General features: G+C 55.2%; 3 protein-coding genes across 3 annotated transcripts; all 3 read left to right on the forward strand.

Annotated features, from left to right (window-relative positions):
- The first annotated feature begins 1843 nt into the window (after window positions 1-1843).
- On the forward strand, window positions 1844-13097 carry Tomm40 (translocase of outer mitochondrial membrane 40). Its single transcript, XM_035449193.1, is given in 11 exon segments — window positions 1844-1924; window positions 1972-2200; window positions 2203-2373; window positions 3019-3086; window positions 3706-3798; window positions 6300-6401; window positions 6482-6587; window positions 11140-11262; window positions 11367-11443; window positions 11539-11641; window positions 12557-13097. Coding segments are annotated over 11 exon segments (1293 nt in total). The 3' UTR covers window positions 12697-13097.
- A 2648-nt stretch (window positions 13098-15745) lies between these two features.
- Apoe (apolipoprotein E) lies at window positions 15746-17718 on the forward strand. Its single transcript, XM_027430875.2, has 3 exons — window positions 15746-15849; window positions 16441-16615; window positions 16912-17718. The coding sequence occupies exons 1-3, from the start codon at window positions 15807-15809 to the stop codon at window positions 17633-17635; spliced, it is 942 nt and encodes a 313-aa protein (XP_027286676.1). The 5' UTR covers window positions 15746-15806; the 3' UTR covers window positions 17636-17718.
- Window positions 17719-21922: 4204 nt separating this feature from the next.
- On the forward strand, window positions 21923-24438 carry Apoc1 (apolipoprotein C1). The gene is made up of 3 exons (XM_035449194.1): window positions 21923-21980; window positions 22340-22487; window positions 24372-24438. The coding sequence occupies exons 1-3, from the start codon at window positions 21923-21925 to the stop codon at window positions 24436-24438; spliced, it is 273 nt and encodes a 90-aa protein (XP_035305085.1).
- Window positions 24439-27318: the final 2880 nt, after the last annotated feature.

A 27318-nucleotide genomic window follows, 5' to 3' on the forward strand; every position in this document is an offset into this window, starting at 1 on the left:
CCTCAGGCAATAGAGTGCCCACAGGTCTGCAAAACTGGGATCAGGGGCTACCTGCTGCTCAGACCTGAGCCCTCCAGGCAGCAGCAGCTCACCTGATCCGTCCTCACCCTACTCCCCAAAAGTGAAAAGGAGAGGACTCCCCGGTGTAAGGTAGGACCTCCCCATCTCCACCCACTCCTGCAGGCAGGAAACTCAGGGTTCACACCCTCTCCTCATCACCCGGTACCCCAATTCCTGTCTCCAGAGAATGAAGCCCAGGCCCAGAGCTGGAGGGGAGACCCTAAAGCAAGTGTGCCTTGCCACCCCGTGTTTGAGAGACTTGCTCTTATCTTGAAGACTACTGAATCCTTTGAACCCCTACCCAGCGGGAGGAGGGCTACACATCCCTCTTTAAGGGGGTGGGGTGTGTGAGAGATGGGGCATCTGGGTTGGGAATTTGGGCAATATTATTTTGTAAGCATTTCCTACAAAATACGAGTTTATACTTTGATAAAAGTCTTGTGTTTTCTGTGAGGAGTGAAGGGAACGCAACAGGACACGAAGGAAATGAGTAAGGGCTGGAGCCTGAAGGTCCCAAAGAGACCCCAGAAATTGATTAATAGCAAATAAGCAAAACAGCATCAACCAAGACAAAGCGACCCAGGGATGCAAGAGGCGTCTGGCAGACGCACGGCGTTGAAAAGAACCGGCTGCAACAGCTGCCTGACGATTAGCAGCTCCAGGTCATAGAAACAGACACGGACACACCTGGAGCCAACCATCCAAGAGGGGCTTAGGGTTAGTGAGTCGATGGCAGTTAATAGGCTAAGGGCACCTGAGGGGCTGAGGCAGAAGGGTCGCCCACAGTTCAAGACCAGCTTGGACGCACACAGTTGGAAAAGTGAGTTGGAAAAGGATGGGTCATTAAAAAAAATAATAATAAATAGATACTAGATCATGGGGAGAACATTTTCAAAGAGGACCCCAAGGGGTGATGGGTGACGTAGCTGAATGAATGGGCCAGAGGCAAGAAGAAACGGGGGGCTGCGAGCGTAGCGGGGCGTCACAGCTGGGGGGTGAGAGATTCCGGGAAGTCAGGAAAGGGCCGGAAGGAGGGTGAGGACGAACAGGCAAAAACGGGCTCGGGCGAGCGGAGGGCAGGAAGCGCGATGAACGGGGACGGGATGAATGGGCCCAGGCGCGGTGGCACCCGGGGCGCCCCGGGGGCGGGCTCCGGGCAAGCGGATGCCGGCCGGGGAGGGAGAGGCAGGCATCGTGGGGGCGCCGGCGCCGGCCGTCATCACTGCCCGGGTCGGAGGCTCTCCCGAGGCACTGTGGGAAGCGGCAGCGCTTCCTTCCGGCTTCCCCGCCGGCTCGCCGGGCCCTGCACCGCGGCGCCTGCTGGGGCGCAGGACCTGACCTTGCTGCCTAGCAGCGTCTGCGGCGCAACGCACCTCTTCCCCACGTCCTTTGACCCTGGCGCCTCCGCCAATGAGAGAGGCCCCGCGGACGTCACCGCGGGGGCGGGCCCGCCGCACGCGCCGCAGCCAATCAGAGTGCGAGGCGGTCCGGAAGCCCACCAATGGGCAGAGAGCCGGCCGGGGCGGGGCTCCGCGACTCCAGGAGGCTGGCGGGGCAAGGAGCGAGTGGGCGTGGCCAAGCCGGCGGCGTCGACGAATAAGCGAAGCGGCTCCAGAACCCGCGGCGCCGTGAACCAATCGGCTCGGGATAGGCGGGCCAATGGGCGAGGCGACGAAGCCGCCGGGCGCCGCCGGGCGCGCGAGGCCCAATAGGAATGGCTCTTTCAGGGAGGCGGGCGGTACTTCCTGCCGGGAGTCCAATAGGAAGTCTCGCTCCGCGGATGATGGGCGGAGCGCGGAGGGGGATTAACCAATGGACTCCGTGGGGCGGGGAGACGGCCGCGGCGGCGGCGGCAGTGGGTTCGGTTGCGCGTAGCGCACGGGGTAGGAGCGGAGCCCAGGCCGGGAGCAGGGGCCGCCGCCGCCGTCGCCGCTGCCGGTGAGCGCCGAGCCCGGGCGGGGGCGGCGGGCGGAGGGGGGCCGGGGCCGCCGCCTCCGGGGTCGAGTGCGGCTCTGTAGCCCCGGGGCGTCTGCCCTCTGCCCTCGCAGGTACCATGGGGAACGTGTGGCCGCCAGCTCTCCGCCCGCAGGGCCGCCGCCGCCGCCCGCGCCGTCCCTCGTGGGGCTGCCGCCGCCGCCGCCTCCCCGCCGGGCTTCACGCTTGCGCCGCTCGGGGGCGGCCTGGGCACCGGTCGAGCGCGGGCCGCGGCTCGGAACGGACTCCCGGGTGGCGGGCGCGGCGCCGCGGACGACGGGGGCTGCGGCTGCCTGCCCAACCCGGGCACGTTCGAGGAGTGCCACCGGAAGTGCAAAGGTGAGGGGGCCGGGCCCGGGTCCCCCCGGGGCGGGGCGGGGCAGGGGCGCGCGCATCGTTGCAGCCGCAGGACGTTTGGGACAGGACGTTAGGAGGAGTTGAGGGTGGCCCGGGACACGGGGGGGGGGGGGGGGGTGGGGACGGGGGGGACCGTGGACTTGGGGCTCGGGACGGCGAGCAAGAGGATGCCACAGCCCGAGAGAGCCCCGGGCCCAAGCCGGCCGGACTCCTCCTGAGTGTGATGGGGAGAGGAATTAGGGCCCAAGGTCACAGTGTCAGCAAGGTGTTCGCCGGTGGGGTGCAACCCAGGGGACCTGGATCCCGGCCTGGGATGGTTTTTACCGTAAGAGAGGTACATCTTTTTTTTTTTTTTTTTTTTCTTATCTTTGACACTCAAATACTATGTGTTAGCTTGTCAAGTGCTTCCCCGTTGCAGAGATGAGAAACTTGACGAGCAAGCGAGTTTCCTTAACCCAGGTGATTGCGCTGGGTTTTACGAACAGCCCCCATTCAATTCACTAGGCAGTATTTCCTCTAGGGCCGGGGTGTTTTTTTTGTGAGGGGTGTTTTTTTTGTGAGGCGTGGGTCTCCGGAGAGAGCTGGGGACGGGAGAATTGGAGGTTTGACAGCATCTCTCTTCTGCAGAGCTGTTTCCAGTTCAGATGGAGGGCGTCAAACTTACAGTCAACAAAGGGTTGAGTAACCGGTTCCAGGTGAGTCTTTCGGGGCCTTGGCCCTCCAGAGGTCATAACAGCCACCGGCCTCCATGCATACAGATCCCCTCACTCTCTTAAAGGCACGGGCTTTTTGGTAGGTAACAAGATTTCCATAACACTCCAGTGGTACAGCCTTCTGATCCTAGCCCTCTGGCAGGGGAATGAAGCAGGAAGATCCTATGCCCCAGACCGGCCTGGGATGCATAGCAAGACCCTGTATCAAAACAGAAAAGGAAAATGAACAATAAGACTCACACATTCCAGGACTACTGAAGGGGAGTGGGAAGTTTGGGTTTAGAGGGCCAGAATTCAAAGGAGCCCCTTACCCTGCAGCCTCAAGCAGGGGGTGTAATGGTGGGTGTTTAGCCTGCCCTAGCCCCAACTTTTTAAACTAGTAGCCTCTAGTCTCATCAGGTGAGGCCTGTTGTTTGCTTTTATCTCCTGGGTTGGAATCCTGAGCTTTAATGCTGCTAAGCATGGCTCGCTGCCCACTGTTAACCTCCCAACCCCATTCCCCTAGTTTTCACCCCCTGCCCAGCCCTGAGCTCTGTCTTTGCATCCTCAGTCGGATAAGCCAGCCTTGCCAAGATCCCCACAACTCACTCTCTTCTCCCAGGTGACCCACACAGTTGCCCTCGGCACAATTGGGGAGTCCAATTACCACTTTGGGGTCACGTATGTGGGGACGAAGCAGCTGAGTCCCACAGAGGTAAGATTCCTTTGGTCATTCTTCCATAGAATTCTTCCATTAAGGGAATAGGTGGACAAGTGACAGGCTTGGGGACCTTTGAGGGGAGGAGGTGTTGGTACACAGTGATTCCTGGCTGTGCAGCAACCCTAACATAATGTTCCTTGTCGGGTCCTGGGCTGGTTCTTGGAAGGTAGGGCAGGGGAGGTGTGACCATGGGTGGAGGGGCACACAGACACAATGATCACCCAGATGCAGATGCTGGGAGCCAGGTAGAGGACCTGGAAAGTCAAGCTCTGTGCTTGGACGTCCTCTAGGGGGCAGTGGAGAGCCGCAGAAAGATTTGACAAGGGAGGAACCCCTGGTCAGATGGGCCCTTGAGGTGTGTTGCTCATGCCACCCTAGCAGTGGTGGGTAATGATATGTGGAGGTTTCAGAAGGTATGGGAAGCTGCTACTGAGTCTGCTTATGTTGCCTGTTCTGTTTTTTGGTTTCTGGAGACAGAATCTCACACCCGGGCTGGGCTTGAGCTGTGACTGGGGATGATCTGAAACTATCAGTCCTCCTGTCTTTACCTCCCCAAGTGCTGGAGTTTTGGGCAAATAAGTCATGACATGTGGTTTTACTGGGGTTGGGGATGGAACCCAGGGCATTCTTTCCAACTGAACTACAACATGTGCACTTTGCTTAAAGTATGCATCTGTGCAGGTGCCTGTCCCCACTTTTGCATTTGCAAAGGCCAAAACAGGGCATCTGATCTGGAAGCTCACCGTTTAGGCTAGGCTGGTTGGCTGGCCAGCCCACGGGACCCACCGTCTCTGCAGTATTGGAGCCATGGGCATGAGCGGCCATACCTGGCGCTTATGCAAGCACTGGGGGTTTGAACTTGGGTTTTCAAGCTTGGTGTAGGAGAGCCCTTAGCTAGTCCTCCCTATCCAAGCCCTGGCTGGACTGGAACTATTAAACCAGGCTGGCGTCCAACTCAGAGACCTCTTGCCTGCCCGCCTGCCTGCCTGCCTGTGTCTCCCAAGTGCTGGGATTAAAGGTGTGTGCTGCTATCACTGACAAGTAATGGTTGCCTCCTGTAACTGCTTCAGAGTAGCAAGGGGGACCCTGCTAGGCACCACCCATCTATAGGAGGATCCTGGTGTTGTGAAGCAGAAAAGGTGTGAGCTGCGCTCTGACTTAACATTTATTTGTGTCGGGGGAGGGCCTGTGGAGGGCAGAGGACAACTTCCCAAGAGTTGTTTCTTTTCCACCACCTTGTGTGTGTTTGGGGGGTTGAACTCATGTCCTCAGGCTTGGTGACAAACCCCTTGACTTTCCTACTGAGCTGTCTGATTGGCCCCTTGAGGCGTGCTTTGAAGAGTGGAGGAGGGTGGTTATCTCCGAGTCAGCTGAGCTGTGGCGTAGTTTGGAGATTGTAATGGTTGGGGAGGAAGTTTCCATCCTGGTAGAGACATCATGGCAACAGGGATGGAGAGCCTCGTGAAGGTCAAGTTGTCAATCCAGAAGTAGCGCTTACCTGGAGAAAATGGATTCAAGCCGAACTCAGGGTCCTGGCACATGCTTGTCACCCTAGTACCTGGGGAGGCTTGGCAGAAGGATGAGGAGTTCCAGGATTGCCCGGGCCACATAGCAAGACCTACGTCCATAAATAACAAGCAGATATACAAAGAGCAGGCTGCTAGCCCAGACCTGTAACCCAGCACCCTGGGTCACAGGCACCCTGTGCCACATAGCTCATGTGCTGTCTGGTTTAGGTCAGCTTGACGTAAGGTACAGTCATCTGGGAAAAGGAACTTCAGTTGGGGAAAAAAATGCTGGCTCCAGATTGGCCTGTGGTGTGTTCTTGAGTGGTGAAGGATATGAAAGGGCCCAGCTCGCTGCGGGCAATGCTACCCTAACCCTAGGCACTGTGAGAAAGGTTGGTGAGTAGCCCCTTCTGGGGCATCAGCTCCGGCCTCCACGTTCCTGCATTGAGATCCTGCCCTGGCTTCCCTCAGTGATGGGCTGTAATGTGGAACTGCAATCTGAGTCCTTCTTTTCTTCCCCAGTTAGGTTTTGGTGCTTGGCAGTATAAACCTTAATTAAGATAGTCCCTTTGAGGCTGCTCCGAGCTATATGAAACCTTGTCTCTCAAAGAGAAGCAGCAGCCGGGCAGTGGTAATCTGAGCAGCACTCAGGAGGCCGAGGCAAGCAGATCTCTGTGAGTTCAAAGCCAACATGGTGTACCGAGAGAGTGCCAAGACAGCCAAGGCTACGGGGGAAACCCTGTCTTGAAAACTTAACAACAAAAAATAGCTAATATCTACGCCTTGCAGGATGCAGCAGCGACAGAAGTGTTGAATTCACAGTTGAGTAGTTCCAGGGCAGCTGTGGTGCTCAAGTGACCCAAGTGGGCACAGGCTCAGCACTGAGAAGGCTTCCTGGAGGGGGGGTACCAGTGTCGTGCCCAGTCCAGGCTTGTTGCTGAGGCCCACACACGCAGCTCTGACCTCCAGACTGCCCTCTGCCCACAGGCCTTCCCCGTGCTGGTGGGCGACATGGACAACAGTGGCAGCCTCAATGCACAGATCATCCATCAGCTGAGCCCAGGCCTCAGGTCCAAGATGGCCATCCAGGTGAGCCGTGCCTGGGTATGGCCTGCCGCCCTCGCAGGTGCTCCTGCCTCCATGGCCCTAACCCTGCCCCTTGTTCACAGACCCAGCAGTCAAAGTTCGTGAACTGGCAGGTGGATGGGGAGTACCGGGGCTCCGACTTCACAGCTGCTGTCACCCTAGGCAACCCAGATGTCTTGGTGGGTTCAGGTAAGAGGTGGAGGGGGGCTCGCGGGTGGTCATGAGGCCTTGATCCAGCTTCCTATTACCCACAAGGCATGTGTCTTTGTCTCTTGGGATCTCCCATGCCTGTCTCTGAGAGGTAGCAGGGTAGAAATGACTTGAGACCCTCAGACAAGCTTGTGATCCCAGCACTTGGAAGGCTAAGGCAGGAAAGTCATGAGTTTCTGCCAGCCTGAGCTATGACTCCCTGCCTCAAAAAAGAAAGAAAGAAAGAAAGAAAGAAAGAAAGAAAGAAAGAAAGAAGCAAACAAAAGGTCAGGTGTGGTCATACCTGTAACCCCAGGACTGGGGAGGATGTAAGATCAGACTGGAGCCCTTTGGGGGAAGAGTGCATGGTTTTGGTTTTGGTTTTGGTTTTTGGTTTTAACTTTGCTGTGTATGGTTTTTGCTGCCTGTGTTTCTATGCACTTCAAGCATGCCTGTTGCCCTAAGAGGCCACAATAGAGTATCCATTCCCTTGAGCTGGAATTGCAGACCACTGCGGGTAACCTTGTGGGTGCTGGACATAGATCTGGGTCCTCTGAAAGAGCTTCCAATGCTTTAACCGCTGAGCCATCTACCTAGCCTGGTGGAGCGCACCTTTAATCCCAGCACTGGAGAGCCAGAGGCAGGCGGATCTCTGTGAGTTCAAGGCCAGCCTGGTGTACAGAGTTCCAGGACAGGCTCCAAAGCTACACAGAGAAACCCTGTCTCCAAAAACCAAAAAAAGGGGTTGGGGGTATGGTCTTACAAACCTATACTCAGACACACCAGCCTGGTGTGTTCCGTTTCTGTTGCTGTGATAGAGACTCCATGACTGAAGCAACTTACAGGGGAAGTATAGGGTATATTCGGGCTTACAGATCCAGAGAGTTTGTCATATGCCAGTGAGACAAGACAGCAGCAGCAGGAAGCAAAGAGAGACCACTGGAAATGGCATGAAACTTCAGAGCCTGTCCCCAGTGCATTTTTCCTTAAGCAAGGCCTAGCCTCTTAGGCTTCTCCAAACTGCACCGCCAGCTAGGGTGCAGGTGTTGAGATGCCTCTGATTATGGGTGTGTTCTCATTCAAACTCTCACACCTGTGTACATAGTGAAACCCCGGCTCCCCGGAGAAAACAGAAATGATCTGGGGAGAGTATGTGGTTCACTGATACACGACCTTGATACTGTCTTCATGGACCAAAACTATTTATCATCAGACAGTGACCGTGGCGGCGGGGGGGGGGGGGGGTATCGTCCACCCCTGGACTGCTGCTGTCTGCTCAGTCGTCTGAACCCTAGTGACACGGGCGAAGCTTGGTGGGCTCTTGGCACTGTAAGGTTAGGCACATGCTGGGCACCAGGAGGTGGGACTATTCTCAGTGTGGCACGTGACTAGGGAGGAGGTAGCGCGGGATAGGGCACAGGGTGGCCCTATCCAATGAAGTAAGACAAGACAGAGGCCGGGGTTGGGCCTAATGACTCAGGATGTCTGGCCCCTGTGCACTGTCCGTTCCTTCTTGGTTGCAGGCAGGAGTTGCTGCTCGCCTGTCTGCCTGCCCATTGAATGCTGAGCCTGCCCCAGTGTTTGTGTTCACTGGTGATGAGGTAGTGAGCAGAACTGAATCCATCCCAGCAGGGACCTCCAGATGGAGAGCACGTAGAGATGGCAGGCATGGACAGATGAGATGTGTCCATAAGATGAGACTTAACACCTGCCTAGATCCAGCAGTGAGGTGTTCACGGCATGGCTTGGTGTTAAGAATGCTTGCAAGGGCCTTGGTTCTACTCCCAGTTCTTGAGAACTGGCCTGGAATTCAGCAGAGCTCTGGCTGCCTGTCTCCTGAGTGGTAGGATTAGAGTGGCCACTCTACCTGGCAAATGAGTAATTTACCCCCATTTGTGCGATGCATTTGTTACCGTTAGGACGAGTCCCACTGGAGCGAGTTCAGATCACTGGTTGCTCCTTTTTCTTGTATGTGAACGCATGCCATGGGTGCAGGTGGAAGTCAGGACAACTTCAGGAGCCGATTGTCCTTCCACTGCAGAACCAGGGTGGTAATCAGGAGGCTCTGGCCTTCTAGACCATCTGGCTGGCCCAGCTATGATGGCTTCTGACATGGGGCCTCATTTTTACTGGAGTGCCCCAGAAAGCTTCTCCAAAATGCCAGTGCCTCAGCCAAGAAGCTAAAAGAGGAGGGGTGGCCTTGTAAGGGGGAAAGGGGCTAGTTTCCTGGCACGTCAGGAATGCAAAGGTCAGGCTGGAACACAGCTGCCTGCCCTCTATGCATCCCACCTGTGCATCTCAGAGTGACTGGGGCTCATTTAGGATGCTGTCAGTGGAGCTGTCCTAGTGCCACGAGACTTTAGTCCCAGCACTCTGGAGGCAGAGGCAGGCAGATCTCCGTGAGTTCGAGGAGAGCCAGGGCTGACTGTCAGCTTTGATCGTTTGGGACCTGGTGGGACCTTACATCCAGCCTTCCTCCACAGGAACCCTGCCTGCCTTCCTGAAGCCTGCTGTTAACCTTGGTTCTCACTAACCCTGTTGTCTCAATTTGGGGGGTTCTAGTCACTTAGGACCACTTAGGTTCATCCATTTGCTTGAAGAAGGTGACTTTGTTGATCACTTCTGAAATGCCAGGCTTCATGTTACTCATTTATGTGTCTGCTGCTAAAGATGGAAGCCAAGACCTCAGAATGCTAGGCAGGCTCTCCTCCACCCCTGTACCACATCCACAAACCCTTGCTGGGGGATTCTCAGCAACGGTTCTACTCTAAGCAGTGTCCCCACTGAAAATTCATTCAAAACTTCTGGGTTTTCATCCTCAGAATGTGACTTTGACCAGACTGTTCTTGGATGGGTGATGTTCATTGTCAGGTCCTCCAAGTTATGCCCATCAGAAATACCTTCATACATTGCAGAAAGACCTCGTTGGGAACTGCTGCTCTAGTCAGAACTCCTGTCCTACAGTGAGGACCAGTGCACACCAGCGTGGTAGGAAAGGCAGGGCCTGCTAGGCAACCCGGAATGGAGGGCAAGAATCAGGACCGGAGTGGGGCTCAGGGTCATTGCACAGACTTGACACCATAGGCTCTGTGTTTATCTGCAACACTACAGACACTGAAGAGGCCTGGGGCAAGGCTTGATGGCAGAGCTCCTGCCTGCTGACCTGCCAGCAACCACACTAACCAGAGCAGGTAGTGGGGACACCCCAAATCCCAGCACTCTTACCAAGTCCATAGAAGGCTTTTGTCTCAGCCTAGCTGAGCTTTGTGGGTCACATCTGTAAACCTAGCATTTTGGGGAGGGGTGCAGGAGAATCCCAGAAAGTTCTAGACCATCTGGGGTTACACAAGAGAGTCCTAACAGTGGCGAAGAAAAAGGCGGGACCAACAGGGTGGTTCAGCAGGCCAAGGCACTTGCTGCTATGCCTGACTTCCTGAGTTTGATCCCGGGAAAAGCATGGTGGGTTTGAAACCTGCTCCACAAATTGTTCTCTGACCTATGCACACGGTACGCTTGCACGAGCACCTACACATGCTTGCACAGCTGCTGGTGGGGTGAAGGCTTGAGTAGAGTGCACTGGCACGTGCCTATAATCCCGGCTACTTGGGAGGCCAAGCGGAAGGATCATAAGTTTGAGACTGGCCAGCCACGGCTACATAGCAAGATCCTTTGTAGAAGCGGGGTCTCTATGTAGCCGTGGCTGTCACCAGGCTCAGACTCAGAGACCTGCCTGCCTCTATGGAGTGTGTTGGGATTAAGGTTACACCTGCTGTGAGACCCTATTTTGTTTTTTGGTTTTTTTTGTTTGTTTGTTTTTTCCCAGTTTTTTGAAACAGAGAACCCAGGTTAAATTCTCAGTATCTACATGTCAGCTCATAATCACTTGTAACTCCAGTTCCAGGCAATTTGATATTTTATGACCTCTATGGGCACCAGGTGTGCATGTCACAAAGACATACATGTAAGCAAAACACACATGCACATAAAATAAATCTGAAAAAAAATATTTTTAAGTCAGAATAAGGCCAAAACTGGGCTATGGTGGTACCTATAATCTGGCTATATATTAGACTGAGGCAGGGCCATGTGTTAAGGCATGCCTGGGCTACATGCTGGGGCCCTGACTGGAGGGAAAGAATAAAAACAGCTACAAACCCCGAAGAGGCAGTACTGTGATTCAGAGTTTGGATTCAACCCATTAGGAGAGGGCTGGGTAGGACACAGTGGCCAGGTGTCCTGTGGCACAAAGCAGGGTCAGATCTGGGGCACTCTGTAGATAGTTACCCAGCTGGGTTGAGGGAAAGCTTCAGTGGCTGGCTGTGTCACATGGTAGTCCAGAGCTGTTTTAAAGCTGGAGCCAACCCATAGGGCACCATAGGTTATTGTGAGGGTCTCTGTTCTTCCCAGGGTACCAGGGAGCTATGGCAGGTTTTCAGGAGAGAGCAGAGTCGGGTTTATGATTTGGTGACAGCCCCCAGCCCCTATATGTGCTGTGGGGTCGGTTGGAGAGGCTGTGGGAAGTACCTCAGAGGCTGACCACCTTCTCCTGCAGGGATCCTCGTGGCCCACTATCTCCAGAGCATCACGCCATGTCTGGCCCTGGGAGGAGAGCTCGTTTACCACCGGCGGCCTGGAGAAGAGGGCACTGTCATGTCTCTAGCTGGGAAATACACGTGTAAGCCTGGGCACGCTCGTGGTCTGAGGGAGGTGTGAGGCTGTGGGTTTCCAGATGCCGGCATCCCTGTGACACCCAGGCCTTACCCACCTCTGCTCTCCTAGTGAACAACTGGTTGGCCACAGTGACGCTGGGCCAGGCGGGCATGCACGCAACGTACTACCACAAAGCCAGTGACCAGGTGAGGTGGGGGAGTGCCTAGTTTTGCTGCTGCTGTTGGCATACCCAGGAGCCCCATGGGCAACTCACATGTGTGCCCGACCCTCCCTCCTCCAGCTGCAGGTGGGTGTGGAGTTCGAGGCCAGCACCAGGATGCAGGACACCAGTGCCTCCTTCGGGTACCAGCTGGACCTGCCCAAGGCTAACTTCCTCTTCAAAGGTAAGGAAGGCCTCAGTTTCCCTCCTGGAAAACAGACCAAGGCTGGCTCACATAGCTGTGTGGTGGAGGCCATGGGAGATAAGGAATATGACAGTGTCCTGGGGGTCCTCTAAATTACTCAGGTTTTCAAACAGTGGGGCCCCCAGCCAGACACATCCGTTAGGTGTTAGGAGCCACAGGTGAAATTCTCTTCCCCTTTAGCACTGAATGAAAGGCAGCGTGAGGAGGAGCTCCTGGCCCTCCCGTTCACTCTTGCCTTACTTGGGGTTGGTCCTGTTGCTGTGATGAAACACCAAGCTGTGATGAACAGCTTGGAGGAAAGAGTTTATTTTGGCTTACAACTCACAGCTCCCACTCCTGCCGCTGAGAGAAGTCAGGGCAGGAGCGTGAAGTCGGGAACCCGTGCAGAAGGCCATGGAGAAGTGCTGCTTATTTTATTGGCCTGCCCCCTAATGCCCCAGGACTACCGGCCCGGGTGTCCCCACCTGCAGTGACCTGGGTACTCCAAACTAAGACTGTTGGAGTCTGGGTGGTGACTGACAGGTCCAGAACCTGTTGTAGGTGGTCACCTGGTCTTTTCAAACCTGGGTGATGCTGAGGCTTAGTAAGCGGACCACAGTTCACTTTGGGGTCCGTGGTGATGTTGATGCTTGTGAGTACAACACCACAGTCCCCTGCAGTTAGGGACCAGCTGAGTCCAGCCCTATTTGCCATTGTCCCACGGCTGAGCTGGTACCTAACCCCTAAGTCTCTCATGCGCCTGTCTACTCAGGAAATCGGCCATTCCCAGAAATCAGGGCTGCAGAGGCGCGTGCCCGTGCCAAGTAGCTGCTTGGCCTGGGACAGACATGCACTTGAGGTCTGGTGACTACCTATAGGGTGACCCCGTGTGTCCACCCCACTCTTGGCCCACAGGCTCTGTGAGCAGTAACTGGATCGTGGGCGCCACGCTGGAGAAGAAGCTGCCTCCCCTTCCCCTGACACTGTCCCTGTGCGCCTTCCTGAACCACCGCAAGAATAAGTTCCTGTGCGGCTTTGGCCTCACCATCGGCTGAGCCCTGTCGCCCTTCCTCTGCAGACCACCGCTGGGCCGCCGCCCTCCCCTCCTCTCCCTCCCTCCTGGGGCCAGGGCAGCGGGAAGGAGGGGACCCACCTCATGCTCGAGGATCCCCAGCGCCAGGGGACAGTGTCCGGGGGCCTGGGGTCCCGGAGGGAGTTCTGGAATTTGAAGGGCACTCGGTTATGAGCGCCCTGGTAGAGGTGGCTGGACAGGCTCAGGGACGAAAGACGTGACGTGACGTCCCTGTCCTCCCGAGGGCGGCAGAGGAGCGCCCGGCCGCCCGTCACTTTCCCCTCCACCCCTCCATAGAAATCATGTTTATAAGTTATGGAAGAACGGGACATTTTACAGAAAAAAACTTAAAAAAACAAAAAATACACAAGGAAAAAAAACGGATCTCAGGCGTTGGTTTTCTGGGCTTGCTGGGCGCGGCCGCCAGCAGGGGGCGCCCGGGGTCGTGGTTGCACCGCGGCAGGGCCTGGAAGGCCAGGCCAGCATCACACCCTCCACCGACCGACCGCGGGGACATCACAGGCCTGGCCTCACCGGGAGGGTGGCTCCAGGTCACTCGCCCCTGTGCCGCCTGGCCCTGAGAGGTGGCAGAGGACTTTGTCTCTGCAAACAGGGTGGGGGCGGGGAGATGGGGCTCCGGAGCCTCCCTGATCCAAAAAGGGCTGAGTGGTAGCTTGTGGCGACTTTCTCCGGGTGGGAAGGTCAGAGGTCTCGGGAACTTCAGGAAGAAACAGAGTTCCTGGAAGAAACTCAGCACAATACAGAAAGTAGCTCTCGGGAAGGAAGGGGCCCTTGGACCTTCCCAGACTGAAACAAAGGAAAGGCCCCGCTTTATTTTCTGCTGGTTGAAGATGTAACTAACGGGGCCTCACGTGTCAGGCAGGTGCTGGGTCACTAAAGTGCTGTTCCTCGGGGCTACATTCCAGTCCCTGCTGGGGGAGGGGGGCACTAACAGCCTCATACTGGATCCTGCCTGGGTGGCTGGGCCCACAGGCACTCTGGCCGGAAGTGTTGGATTTTTGCAATGCAAAAACTCAGATAAACTGGTTGATGTCCCTGTAGACAGCAACAAACCTGCGGTCTGGGGATGTTAGCTGGCCGATGGAGCTGACCCTTAATAACCCACAGAAACATCTCACCACACCCACTCCTTGTCAGTGCTCTCTGAAGCCAAAACCAACAGGCCTGGGCCTGGCCAGGCACCCTTACCCTTGGAATAAGGTGTTCCCCTCTTGCCATCCTGTACAATCATGTGCCTGCTCAGTCCGGTGCCAAACCTTACTGTGTGGCTTCCCCTCCTACGGCCACCCTCTCTGGGCAACAGCTGTGAACAGGAAGCTTGGGTGTTCCTGGCAGGGCCTCTAGCAAGCTTGCTAGTGTGGGAGCCCTTGGCCCTACCTGAGAGCCCAGGTGCAGCTGTTTTCCCACTGTTGTTAGCATGAGTCTTTGTTCAGTTGCCTAAGCTCACCCTAACTACCTGCCTCAACTTCCCAAGTGGCGGGGGACTACAGGCACACATCACCAAAAAGTAACTGCTCTTCCAATTTTATGGGCAAAGAAACTGCTTGCAAAAGCCAGGTGCAGACACAGTGTCACAACACCTGCAAATCCCAGCTTGCTGTGTGGAGGCAGAAGATTGTGACTTTGAGGCCAGCCTGCGGATCCTGTCTCAAAAAAAAAAAAAAAAAAATGTGCTCTGGGAGGGTAGTTCCCTCTCACAAAGCCACATGTCTGGCAACTGGCGGGACTAAAGTACCGACATTTGGGCTCCCAGGGCTTGCCTTGCTGTGTATTGCTTCAAACCCAGTGGCAGTCTCCACGCAAACAGCTCCTAAAAGAACTGGAATTTTCCCAGCCCAGGGATGGGGAGAGTTCACCTTTTTTGTACCTAAAGAATGAACAAAGAAGGGGGAGAAGGTTAAAACTCACCCCAGAAGCCTAGCCTCTTAACAGACATAGCCATGGTCCCCCATTTCCATTTATGCTTCCAACCCTCTTCCCCACAGGGAAAAGTGGAGGAAGGAGTACCCTGGGCTCCAGCACCCCACTATGGAGAAAGATGCCTGGATTATTTGATGGTGTCAGCTCCCTTGTCGGGGGGTGGGGGTCACAAGGCCTCCAAACTCCACCTCTTTCCTCTGCCCCGCTGTGAAGGGGGGGAGAGGACAACCCACCTCGTGACAGGGGGCTGGCTCAACCCGCCCTAGCCCTGAGGAGGGGGCGGGGCAGGGGGAGCCCTATAATTGGACAAGTCTGGGATCCAGCGCCCTGCTCAGCCCCTGGAAGCTAAGGACTTGTTTCTGAAGGCGCTGGTAAGACACTGGGCTGGGGACTCAGCCAGGGACCTTGGGAAGATGTAGGCTGGGGACCTTGGGATACACTGGCGTCCAGAAAACAGGGGCAAGAATTGGGAAGGCAGGAAGCATGATAGAGGCACTTGGGGACAAACTTAAGGACACGAGGTGAGTAGCCATTGCCAGAGTCAGGACAGATGGAGGAGACGGAAGGGCCACCTCCAGGAATAAGGTGTGCGGCATCCCAGCACAACTAGGTGGGGCCATCCTTAGCGAAAGAATCAAAAATGAGCCTTAGGCTGTGTTTTTATAAACACCTACTGGTTTCCATCACAGTCCCCAAGTAACCCGGGCTGGTCTCAAACTCACGATCCTCATGCCTCCTCGTCCTGAGTTCTGGGGTTATGTGAGGGGTACCACCTCGCTGGGCTGGAGGATGATTAAAAGCACGTTAAATTAGCACCCAAATGGAAAGCAAGGCTTAGCCGGGAAGGCAGAAAGAGGAATGCAAATTGGACTACCCGCTGCGGCTTGGTCAAGTGGAATTTGAACCCGGGAGAGGGAGCTGGAATTTTTGGCAGAGGTTCCACCCCAGGGATGCTGATAGCCAACACAGGAGGGGGAGTAACTAGACCTTTGGGAAGTGCGGGTACTCTCCTGGGGAAATGCTTGTGATTGGCTACTGGTCTCAGATCTGAGACAGGGAGGTAGGGTGGGGCTCTCTGGGTGGGCGGAGTACCCCTTATCTGTTCAAAGGCATTTTCTCCCTCCCCCAGACTGGCCACTCAGAATCGGGAAGATGAAGGCTCTGTGGGCCGTGCTGGTGGTCACATTGCTGGCAGGTATGGGGACAAGGGCTTGCTCTGGTGGCTCTTCCTGGGCTCCTTCCTCTCTGGACCCCTTCCTAGCCCCAGGTCTCTTCTGCTGCCCATTGGTGGGGCGGAGGCAGTTCTGAGGCCCCTCTGAGACTCAGAAGCCCGGAGCAGCTGTTTTATTTACTCTTTAGGCCTTGATTTGCCCTATCTATAAAGTGAGAAGACTGGCTCAGGGGGGTAAAGGTGCTGGCCACCAAGCCCGAAGACCTGGCATCTCCAGGACCAATATGGTGGAAGGAAGCAGAAAACCGATTCCATCTAGTTGTCTTTTGACCTCCAAGGGCACACACTCAACTTAAACGTTAACATACAGATGTGTGTGTGTGTGTGTGTGTGTGTGTGTGTGTGTGTGTATAATCTGTTTTAAAAGGAAGGTATATTTTTCTAATTCCATGCCTGCCTGGTCTCTGCTCTGTATTATATGGGATACCAAGGCAGTACATGCTGGTAGTAATGGAACAGACTCCACCCTCCACCCCCACCCCGGACCCACTGTCTTTCCAAAGAGACCCAAGAGCATTGTAGGTCCTGACCCAGCCTTGAACTTACTCTGCACAGGATGCCTGGCCGAGGCAGAGCTCGAGCCCGAGGTGACCGAGCAGCTGGCATGGCAGAGCAGCCAACCCTGGGAGCAGGCCATGAACCGCTTCTGGGACTATCTGCGCTGGGTACAGACACTGTCTGAGCAGGTCCAGGAAGAACTGCAGACGTCACAAGTCACCCAGGAACTGACGTGAGTGGCCAGCCCCTATCCCTTTCACCCTCTGCACCCACTGAATATCCAGGCGCCCCCCCCCCACGATGGGGGGGTGGTCTCCGACTCTCGGGGCACCTACCCCCAGGCTGGCCTTGAACTCTCAGCCTGGCATCAACGGCTGGCTCTTGCAATCCTGCTTCAGCTTCTCAACTTCTGGGAATACAAGCTAGAGGCCGCCGCCAGCCACGCCTCTGTCTTGAGTTTCTTGCCCACCTCACCCCTGTCTTCTGGGTCCTCCAATCTTGGTCCTCATCTCCCTCTGGGCCTTGCAGGGTCCTGATGGAGGACACCATGACGGAAGTCAAGGCTTACAAAAAGGAGCTGGAGGAGCAGCTGGGCCCCATGGCGGAGGAGACACGGGCCAGGCTGTCCAAAGAGGTGCAGGCCGCACAGGCCCGGCTCGGGGCGGACATGGAGGACCTACGGAACCGACTGGGGCAGTACCGCAGCGAGGTGCAGACCATGCTGGGCCAGAGCACCGAGGAGCTGCGGGCGCGCTTCGCCACGCACCTGCGCAAGCTGCGCAAGCGCCTGCTGCGGGACGCCGAGGACCTGCAGAAGCGCCTAGCCGTCTACAAGGCCGGGGCACGCGAAGGCGCCGAGCGTGGCGTGGGCGCCATCCGTGAGCGCCTGGGCCCGCTGGTGGAGCAGGGGCGCCAGCGCACCGCCAGCCTAGGCGCCGGAGCTGCCCAGCCTCTGCGCGATCGCGCCCAGGCTTTGGGTGACCGCATCCGAGGGCGGCTGGAGGAGGTGAGCAACCAGGCCCGAGACCGCCTAGAAGAGGTACGCGAGCAGATGGAGGAGCTGCGCGCCAAGGTAGAGGAGCAGGCCCAGCAGATGCGCCTGCAGGCCGAGATCTTCCAGGCTCGCCTCAAGGGCTGGTTCGAGCCCCTGGTGGAAGACATGCAGCGCCAGTGGGCGAACCTGGTGGAGAAGATACAGGCCTCCGTGGCTACCAGCCCCATCCCTACCTCCGTGCCAAAGGAGAGTCATTGAGTATCCCTCTCCCAGCCGCTGCGGCGACACCCATGGCCAGCAGGTGGCCCTGTCCCCAGTACCACTCGGGGCCCTCTGGTGTGGCCCTTGCTTAATAAAAGATTCTCCAAGCACCTGTTGGGTCCCTGTGAGTGATTCCACACAGCTTCAGTCCCTGTTTATCTTTCCTGCATCACGTTAGTCACACAAACGAACGAACGCTGCCGCTGCCCCGCAGGGTAGGGCTAAGCTACGTGTTTCTGTCTCAGCCCTAGTTTGGTTTGTTAGGTTCTGCAGCAATAAAGATTAATCCTAGAGCCGGGCAGTGGTGGCGCACGCCTTTAATCCCAGCACTCGGGAGGCAGAGGCAGGTGGATCACTGTGAGTTCGAGACCAGCCTGGTCTACAAGAGCTAGTTCCAGGACAGCCTCCAAAGCCACAGGGAAACCCTGTCCCAAAAAAAAAAAAAAAAGATTAATCCTAGGACCTAGCTGAAAGGTTCAGGCATGATGCTGGCCGCCCCCTGTTACCTGGTGGAACGGGCAGTACCCTGATCAGCCCAGGGTTCCATGGGAACGGAGTCTGCACGCAGGTGCAGAGGACCCCTTTAAAGGACAGGTCCCTGCCCATTTACGATCTCTCTATGGCGACCGGCCATGGCGGTCAGCCATTTACCCTGTTCCTCTCCTCTTCTTAGTCTCCCTACTCTGCAGGGCCTCATAATAAACTTATAGTCAACATGTCTCATGTCTCAGCATTTCTCCTTTTCTTCTTTTTAAACAAAATAACACTAGCAATTTAAAGGGCAGGGGCTCCACCACTGAGCCACGCCCCCAGCCCCTCACTGGAGGATTCTAGGCAGGGGCTCTACCATTTAGCCACACCCCCAGCTCTTCACTGGAGGATTCCAGGTAGGGACTCATCTAGTTGTCTATATTCCGGCCTTTCTTTTGATTCAGAGCTAGGATCTCAACTGAGTTTCCTTGACGTCCAGCCCTGGCAGGCCTCGAATATTTGAAACTGTCCTCAGCCTCCGCGGGAACTAAGAAAACAGGTGTGCACCACCCTATCTTTGCTGGGCTACTTTTCCCGACTTAAACACCTGCTACACAGGGATGCAGAGAGCCCGTCGCAAGTGGGAGAGGAGAGGCTGCCTGCCGTGTTTACTGGTGTCCCAGCTGGTCCCTCCCCCGCGGTATCCTTATCTGATTCCCTCTCCTTGCTTTGTCTCCTCTCTGTTCCCTCTTAGGCTTCCTTTTCTGGCTTCCTGTTTTCCTAAACCTCTGTTATCTCGCCCTCCCGCAGTTTCTTTTGCTCTGGGTCTTTGGTTGTTCCCTCTTGCAGCCTCGCCTTTCTCATTCAGTCTGAAGTTAGCTCGGTCTTTGCTTCCTCCGGGTCAGGCTTCAGGCAGCCCCAAACCAACCCCTTCTCCCCAGCCCGTGCTACTCGCCTATGGAGAGGGAATGAGTTAAGGCTGGGGACACAAAAGACGTTTTCTCCAGGTCCCTCCCTGTTCACATTGGAAGCTGGCACCTAGAAGGGTCAGGGTAGGAGCTGGAGAGCCCCTGGCTGGCTTTCCCTCCCACCCCCTCAGTTCTCAGGAATCTAGCAGGGCTCCCACCAACAGGGGCAGGCCAGGGCTTGAGCTGTCCGTCACTTGGGTCAGATCACGGCTTCAGTCCCCCCACTGTCTCTGGCACACCCTGAGCCTGGAGCTTTTCCTGGCACCAAACTCTGGCATTATCTGGAGGCAGGCACCTCTACCACGATGATTCACGGGGCCCAATGAGAAGAAGGGTCAGGGGGCTGAGTGGCAGGGCTCAGGGCAGCCACACTTCGTGTCCATGGGGGCTAGAAACACTCTCAGAGCCTCGGGAGACCATATCAGGCATGTCTCCCACCAAAGACTTGGATTGTTTTGGTGTTTTTTGAGCCAGGTTGACCTTGAACGCTGAATCCTCCTGCCTACGCTCGCTCGCTCCAAATGCTGGAAATGCTGGAATTACAGGTTTGTACCACCAAGACCTAGCTGAGAGCTCAACTTTGAGTTCTACAGAGAGATTTTGTTTTTGTTTGAAACGAAGCCTCTATGTACCCAGAGCTAGTCTCTGTGTAGCAAAGGCTGACCTTGAACCCCTGATCTTCGGCCTCCGAAGCCTAGGTGCTGGATAGACATGCACTGTCACCCCCAGTTGTATGTAGTGCTCCGGATAGCACCCAGGCTTTCCCTCATGCTAGCAAAGTGTTCAAACAACTGAGTCATACCCCTTCAGCCTTTTTTTTATTGTTGTTTTTGCATCGGGATCTCATGTAGCCCAGGCTGGCCTCAAACTCACTATACAACCAATACTATTCTTGAAGTCCTTTTCTTCCTGCCTCTGACTTCCAAGTGATGAGATCACAGGAATGTACTACCAAGAGCAGAGAGTTGTAAGCAATGGAGGAGCCCCACCTCACCATCGCCCTGGTCCAACCCAGGGGTGGGGCAGGGACAGTATAAAGGCATTACAGAAAGGTTTGTAAGGGAAGCCTTGGAGTGCTGGGCTGACCCTACCAAAAAATCAAAGTTATCTTGAAGTGTAAGAATCAGCATTGAGCCGGGCTTGGTGGCGCACACCTTTAATCCCAGCACTCCAGAGGTAGAAGCAGGCGGATCTCCGTGAGTTCGAGACCAGCCTGGTCTACAAGAGCTAGTTCCAGGACAGCCTCCAAAGCCACAGAAAAACCCTGTCTTGAAAAACCAAAAAAAATAAAAATAAAATCAACATTGAGCTGGTCTCTGGTGGCACACACCTTTAATCCCAGCACTCGGGAGGCAGAGGCAGGCGGATCTCTGTGAGTTCAAGACCAGCCTGGTCTACACAATGAGTACCAGGACAGCAGGGTTATACAGCAAAACCCTGTCTCAAAAGACAAACAACAACAACAACAAAAAATCTCAAGAGTTAATGACCTTATCTGTGCTTCCATCACTCTACCTGTGCTCAGGAGCTCCTGTTGCTAGGGAGAAGATGAAATTGGAAGCACCGGGGTGGAGTAGGGGGAAATCTGTTACATTATTCAAATGGGGACTTCAGGCTTGAGCTGTGTTCAGCTCAGGAAACAAGGAGGTCAGGCCTGGCGCCCACAGGGACTGGAAGCTGTGAGCTGGCCCCAGAGATGTTGCAACCCAGCCAGGGTCGAGTCTTTTCCACCCCTTTCACAACCATCCGCCCCCCCCATTGTGCCCCCTCCCTAGAGCTGACACGTGGGTTTCAGGGGCAACGGGCCAGCCAACCTAGAGTCTGGGGCCCACAGCCACCAGCTGCCAGGGGGTCACTGGCGGTCAACAACGGCTCTGGGGGAGGGAAAGGCCTTGGACTCCAGCCTCGGGGAGGGACGGGGAGGGCAGGCAGGTTTGGGGCCAGGAGGGGCCTGGGAAGCCCAACAAGGCTAATAGTGTCTTGGGGACAGGGGGTGGGGATTGTGCCAGTTGGGGGGCACTGTGGGGCTTTGCAAGCTGAGAGGCTCTGAAGTTTTGCTGAAGAGGCAACTCCTAAAGAAGGGGGATTAGGGGATGACAAATTAAGACCCCAGACGGCACCAAAGGGGGTTTGGGGTGCCCAGATACAAAGGCTTTTTGGGTGAAGGGAGGCAGAAGCAGGCTCCCAGCATCCCGACAGAGATCCTAAGTTGAGGCTTGTGGACAAGGAAAAGGCCGAACAGAACTAACCTGAGGATGCAGTTTGGGCTGGGGGTGAGATTTGGGAATGCGGAAGGAGTTGTTTCTAAGCCCCTAAGGTGGGACGGCCTCAGAGCGCAGGTGAGACCAATGTGTTCCCTGCGTGGGAGTGAGGGTGCTAACCAGTGACTGGTCTTAGGCCTACATGATAGGCCTGGGTGGGGCCTGGCTCCCAATATCCAGAAGAGGATGGGCCGGTTGTGGTCGTGCATGCCTGTATTCTCAACACTCACTAGAGAGGCAGGCAGAGGCAGGAGAATCACAAGTCCCAGGCCAGCCAAAGATCCTATGTCAAAAAAAAAAAAAAAGTAGGTGGGCACAGAGGCCAGGGGGAGGGCGATGAGTCTGCCCCGCCCCCGCCCCAACCTGTTAAACCCCTGTGCAGGATCGTCCACTCCACCCCTGCGATACTCCCAACAGATCCTTAGATCCAGGTTGGTGCGTGGGAAAGTGCTCCCCAATCCCTCCTCCAGCCAAGGGATCGGTGTGGTGGGCTCATGGTGGGGGGGGTGGGGTCGGGGCGCTAGTGATGTTCCCTCCCACCCCCACCCACCCCCGTCTGCCTCCAGGGTGCCCCTCCAGCCACCATGAGGCTCCTCATCTCGCTGCCTGTCCTGATTGTGGTCCTGGCCATGGCTTTGGAAGGTAAGGAAGGGGCTTGCAAGTGTGGAGCTGGTGTCGTGGGCCCCCCCGGGCCTGAGAGGACCCTCGCGGGAGCTCTGAGCTCCCTTCTTTCCTTGACTCCTTCCACTACCGCCGTTTGATGGTCCCACGCCACCTGCCAGACTGCTTAGGTTTCCGTCAAGGTGGTACTGCGGGAGGCAAGTCTGCCCAGAAGAGCCCTAGCTACCGATGACGTAGGGCGTCCCCGCCCTGGGATTGGCTGATCTTCCTAGAAGGGGTGGAGCGTAGTGATGGTGGGCTACACCACTGTCTAACACCCTGAGTCCGGGGGGGGGTCCCTCCGAAACCGTCCCCCCATGCTTGCAACCCTCTCTCTGCAGGCCCAGCCCCCGCCCAAGCAACCCCTGACTTGTCCAGCGCGTTTGAGAATTTACCGGAAAAGCTGAAGGAGTTTGGGAACACTTTGGAAGACAAGGCCCGGGCAGCCATTGAACACATCAAACAGAAGGAAATTCTGACCAGGACCCGGTTAGGCCCTTTCATGGCACGGGCGGGATGTCTGTGTAAAATCCCTAGTGGGCAATCCAACACTGACACAGTGGGGAAGTGATTGACACTGCCCCTGAGGTCTTAGACCTAGCACTTAAGGTGCTTGGAGCCTGGGGAACAGGCTAGCCACCTGTTAGAGGTTTTTCCTGGTGGTAATGAAGGGCCCACGCTTGGAGCTGGCGGGCTACCTAAGACCCTGACCTCCCCCTACATGTTCTTGAGACAGGACGTGACCACCAGTCTAGAGAACAGGGACAGAAAGTAGGGGAGCTGGGATGGGTGTCATAGTGGGGGCTGTGTAGGCCAGAGGCTTTGCAGTTCAGACTAGCCGAAGAGACAACTAAAGAAGGGAGATTAGGGGATGCTGGGTTAAGACCCCAGCAACTAGCTGGGTGCTGGTGGCACACACTTTAATCCCAGCACTGAGGAGGCAGAGGGAGGCAGATGTCTGTGAGTCTGAGGCCAGCCTGGTCTACAGAGCAAGTTCTAGAACAGCCAAAGCTACACAAAGAAACCCTGCGGGGGGGGGGGGGGCGCTGCAAAAACAAAACAGAAAGAGACCCTAGCAACTTGGGAGGCTGAAGGAACCAGCCTTGGCCACGGGGCAAGACTGCCTCAAACCAGAAACAAAAGAAAAAAAACAAAAACGAGGGGGCGATTTTGAGGGGGAAATGAAGGCGTCCAGAGAGGCATCTGGATGTTGTAAACAGGTTGGTTAGCCAATTTCTGCTCATTTTGGCAAGTAGACAAATTGTTCATTTAAAGAGAGGTGTGAGTTTGATTATGAATACCCAGCCAGGCCTAAACTTGTCAAGAAAGTGTCCTGTGGAGGGAAAGTGCAAAGGCCCTGAGGCAGGAAGATCTATAGACAAGAGAGAATGGCCTTCCAGACAAGGGGAATGACTTGGGCCAAGGAGAGAGACAAGGAAAAGGGTGGTGACCGCTTAGGCAAGCACAGGCTAGAGAAGGGGTAGGCGGAAAGCAAGAGGTGGCAGGTCTTATGGGGTGTGGTGGCACATACTTTTAATCCCAGCAAGAGAGAGAGAATAAGGTAAAAGAGAAAGAAGCTAACTAAAAACAAGAAGACCGGGTGGGGGAAGGCCGTGTGTAAAATGCCTGTTGAAGACCTGAATTTGATACCCAGAATCCACAAATTGAAGAAATCAGTTATGGGGCTGGAGAGATGGCTCAGAGGTTACGAGCACTGGCTGCTCTTCCAGAGGTCCTGAGTTCAATTCCCAGCAACCACATGGTGGCTCACAACCATCCTTTTTAAAAAAAAAAAAAAAAAAAAGAAGTCAGTCTTGAGGCTCAGCAGCTAAGAGCACTTGCTGTCTCAGCTCACATGTCAGGTGGCTCACAACAGCCTGAAAGTCCAGCTCCAGGGGACACAGTGCCGTTTCCTGACCTCTGCAGGCAACCACACATTCATGTATAAAATAAGGCTTAAAAAATGTATAAGTGGCCGGGCATTGGTGACGCACGCCTTTGATCCCAGCATTCGGGAGGCAGAGGCAGGCGGATCTCTGTGAGTTCGAGGCCAGCCTGGTCTATAAGAGCTAGTTCCAGGGCAGCCTCCAAAGCCACAGAGAAACCCTGTCTTGAAAAACAAACAAACAAAAAACAAAAAAAAGAAAAAAGTTGAGGCTAGCCTGGGCTACATGAAACTCAAAACACACACACACACACACACACTGCCACACTGATGAGAAAACAGGCAGAGAAACTGACCCTCCCCCCAGGATTTTCATCCCACTGTGTGGGCGGGGATTAAGGAAGGGGACACTAAGGGAGTAGCAAGCAGGGGTCTGGGCCCCTTGAGAGCTCAGTAAATAGTGACCCTGCCCTCATCTCTCTCCAAAGGTCCTGGTTTTCAGAGACATTCGGGAAATTGAAGGAGAAGCTCAAAACCAAGTTTGACTTTGACTGAGTGCCTGGCGGGCCACCTCACACAGCAAGGTGTCCACCTGATGTAGCAGGTCCCTCCTCATCCCACACCAATAAAAAGATTGTGGTGAACAAATAAATACTCCCTGAAGTGCCTGCAGTGGGGGGAGGGGACTGAGGGACAATACAGAGAGTGGGTCGACCTGTGGGTGGACGTGTTTGTTTAACATATTTATTTTTACATGTATGGTGTTTTGCCTGCGTGTATGAATGTGCACCACAGAAGCCAGAAGAGAGCGTCACTTCCCCTCAAACTGGAGAAGGTTGTGAGCCACCATGTGGTTTCTGGGAATTGAACCCGGGTCCTCTGGAAGAGCAGCCAGTGCTCTTAACCTCTGAGCCATCTCTCCAACTCCCTACCCCTGTCTGCATTGTCTTAATTTTATGATTCCCCGAAAGAATCTTCATAAGCACACTATTCATGTCCTAGGAGCATTGCGGCTCAGAGAGGTAAAGTTATTAGGGCAAGGTCACACAGCAGGGAATTGGACTGAGTGCGTAGCTTGGCATGATCATGGGTTTGCACTCTTCTGGTTTGGTTGATCCCTACACAGAGTAGGTGCTCATTAAACTCTTAAGTGGAAAATGTAGGTAAATAGAAAGCAGATTATCAGGGACTAGGAAAGGCATAAAAGAGCCAGAAAGACAGACACAGTACCAGGCCTTAGGACCCGTGCCTCTTCCTCCAGGAAGCCCTCCCAGCCTCCAGGCTGGGCCAGGCTTCTCCATTGCAGCTCTGCCGACTCTAGCTGCTTATCTTACGGGAACTGTTACCATGAGCCCCACCCCCACTCCAGAGAACTGGGCCAAGACTGTTGTTGACAATGGATCCGCAGCCATTGCCCACCTAGAGCTGACGACAGTGCCACCAGCATTTAATAATATTGGGTCAAAACAATGATTGCTTAATTTAAACACATCAGTTTTTGGCTTTGGGTTTTTTGTTTGCTTTGGTTTCCTTGAGAGGGGGTTACAAGACATGGCTCAAGGAGGCTTTGTAGAGGAGGCAGACCTCACCTCAATAGCATCCTGCCTCAACCTCCTGAGTGTTTAGGTGTGTGCCATCATGCTAGGCCTGTCTTAATAAATACACTGCATTCCCACAAAACTCAGGGCCTGACACATGCTGGGCAGGTGCTCTAAAACAGAGCCACACCCCAGCCCCTCACTGGGGGATTCTAGGCAGGGTCTCTACCACTGAGCCACGCCCCCAGCCCCTCACTGGGGGATTCTAGGCAGGGGCTCTACCACTGAGCCACGCCCCCAGCCCCTCACTGGGGGATTCTAGGCAGGGGCTCTACCACTGAGCCACGCTCCCAGCCCCTCACTGGGGGATTCTAGGCTGGGGCTCTACCATTGAGCCACATCCCTGGATGCTCACTGAGGGGTTTCCTCTTTCCTCAGTTCTGTCCTTCTTTTTGAGACTGGGTCTTGCTATCTACTTCCTACATAGACTAGACTGGCATGGAACTCCCAGAGATCCACCTGCCTCTGCCTCCCAAGTCCTGGGATTACAGGCCTGTGCCACCATGCCTAGTTTTTTGTTTTTTTGTTTTTTTTTTGTTTTTTTTTATGTTGTTGTTGGTTTTTTGTTTTTTGTTTTTTTCGAGACAGGGCTTCTCTGTGGCTTTGGAAGCTGTCCTGGAACTAGCTCTTGTAGACCAGGCTGGTCTCGACACCATGCCTAGTTTTATGCAATGCTAGAGATGAAACTCAGGACTTGATGTGTGTTAGGCAAGCACTCTACCAACTCAGCCACAATCCCCAGTTCCTCAAACACCCTTTCACTCCAGATTTTCCTGCCATAGCCCCAAGTTGGAGAAGTTAAACCCCCACCCCGAAAGATGAGTAAGAAGAATGAGGGTTTGAGGACTCAGCGGGAAGAGTAGGGATTCTCAATCATGATGAGATCAGGGACCAAGAGGAGAGGAGAGTCGGGACCTGGGAGGTTTTGGCAGGAGGATCAATCACCATGAGCTTGAGACCAACCTGGCTTCCGTGTGACCCTGTCTCAGAAATCAAGAAGAAAGATAAAAGGAGAGTTTCTGTTTGCTGGCATGCCTGATGACTTGAAGGACAGTCTGGGTCTCAGGGATGCTCCTAAGTCCTCAGACTCCACCTTTGTAGGTCACCAGCCTGTCCCATCCCCTTCACTAGTCTCTTCTTTCTCCGCCCATCTCCCTGGCACATTTGTTTTTTAGTGTCCCTCATGTCCACCTGGACGACCTTCAGTCCCATTCCTGTCCCCAGGATGAGCAAACATTGCAGGCACCAAACAGCAAACAGCCCACAGCCACCCTGTGTGATGACTTTGGATTAAGGGCAGAGGACACAGACCTCCCCCAACCCCAGCCCCCCTGCTTTAGCCTCCCTCTTGGGCTGTAGGGCTTGCATGGGGAGGGTCACAAGTTGTCCCAGCATGGTGAAATGCTAAAACACAACTTGATTGAGACCCCACCGACAGCCTCAGTCTCAGTTTCCACATATGTGAGAAGAAGAATGTTGGGTATTAGCAGGATTCCCTGCCTGGAATCCCCCAGTGAGGGGCTGGGGGCGTGGCTCAGTGTTAGAGCCCCTGCCTAGAATCCCCCAGTGAGGGGCTGAGGGGCGTGGCTCAGTGGTAGCCTAGCCCCTGCCTAGAATCCCCCAGTGAGGGGCTGGGGGCGTGGCTCAGTGGTAGAGCCCCTGCCTAGAATCCCCCAGTGAGGGGCTGAGGGTGTGGCTCAGTGGTAGAGCCCCTGCCTAGAAAACCCCAGTGAAGGGCTGGGGGTGTTACTCAGTGGTAGAGCCCCTACCTAGAATCCCCCAGTGAGGGGCTGGGGGTGCGGCTCAGTGGTAGAGCCCCTGTGTAGGCACAAAGCCC

Source organism: Cricetulus griseus, chromosome 9 (assembly GCF_003668045.3).
Source record: "Cricetulus griseus strain 17A/GY chromosome 9, alternate assembly CriGri-PICRH-1.0, whole genome shotgun sequence".
NCBI lineage: Eukaryota > Metazoa > Chordata > Mammalia > Rodentia > Cricetidae > Cricetulus > Cricetulus griseus.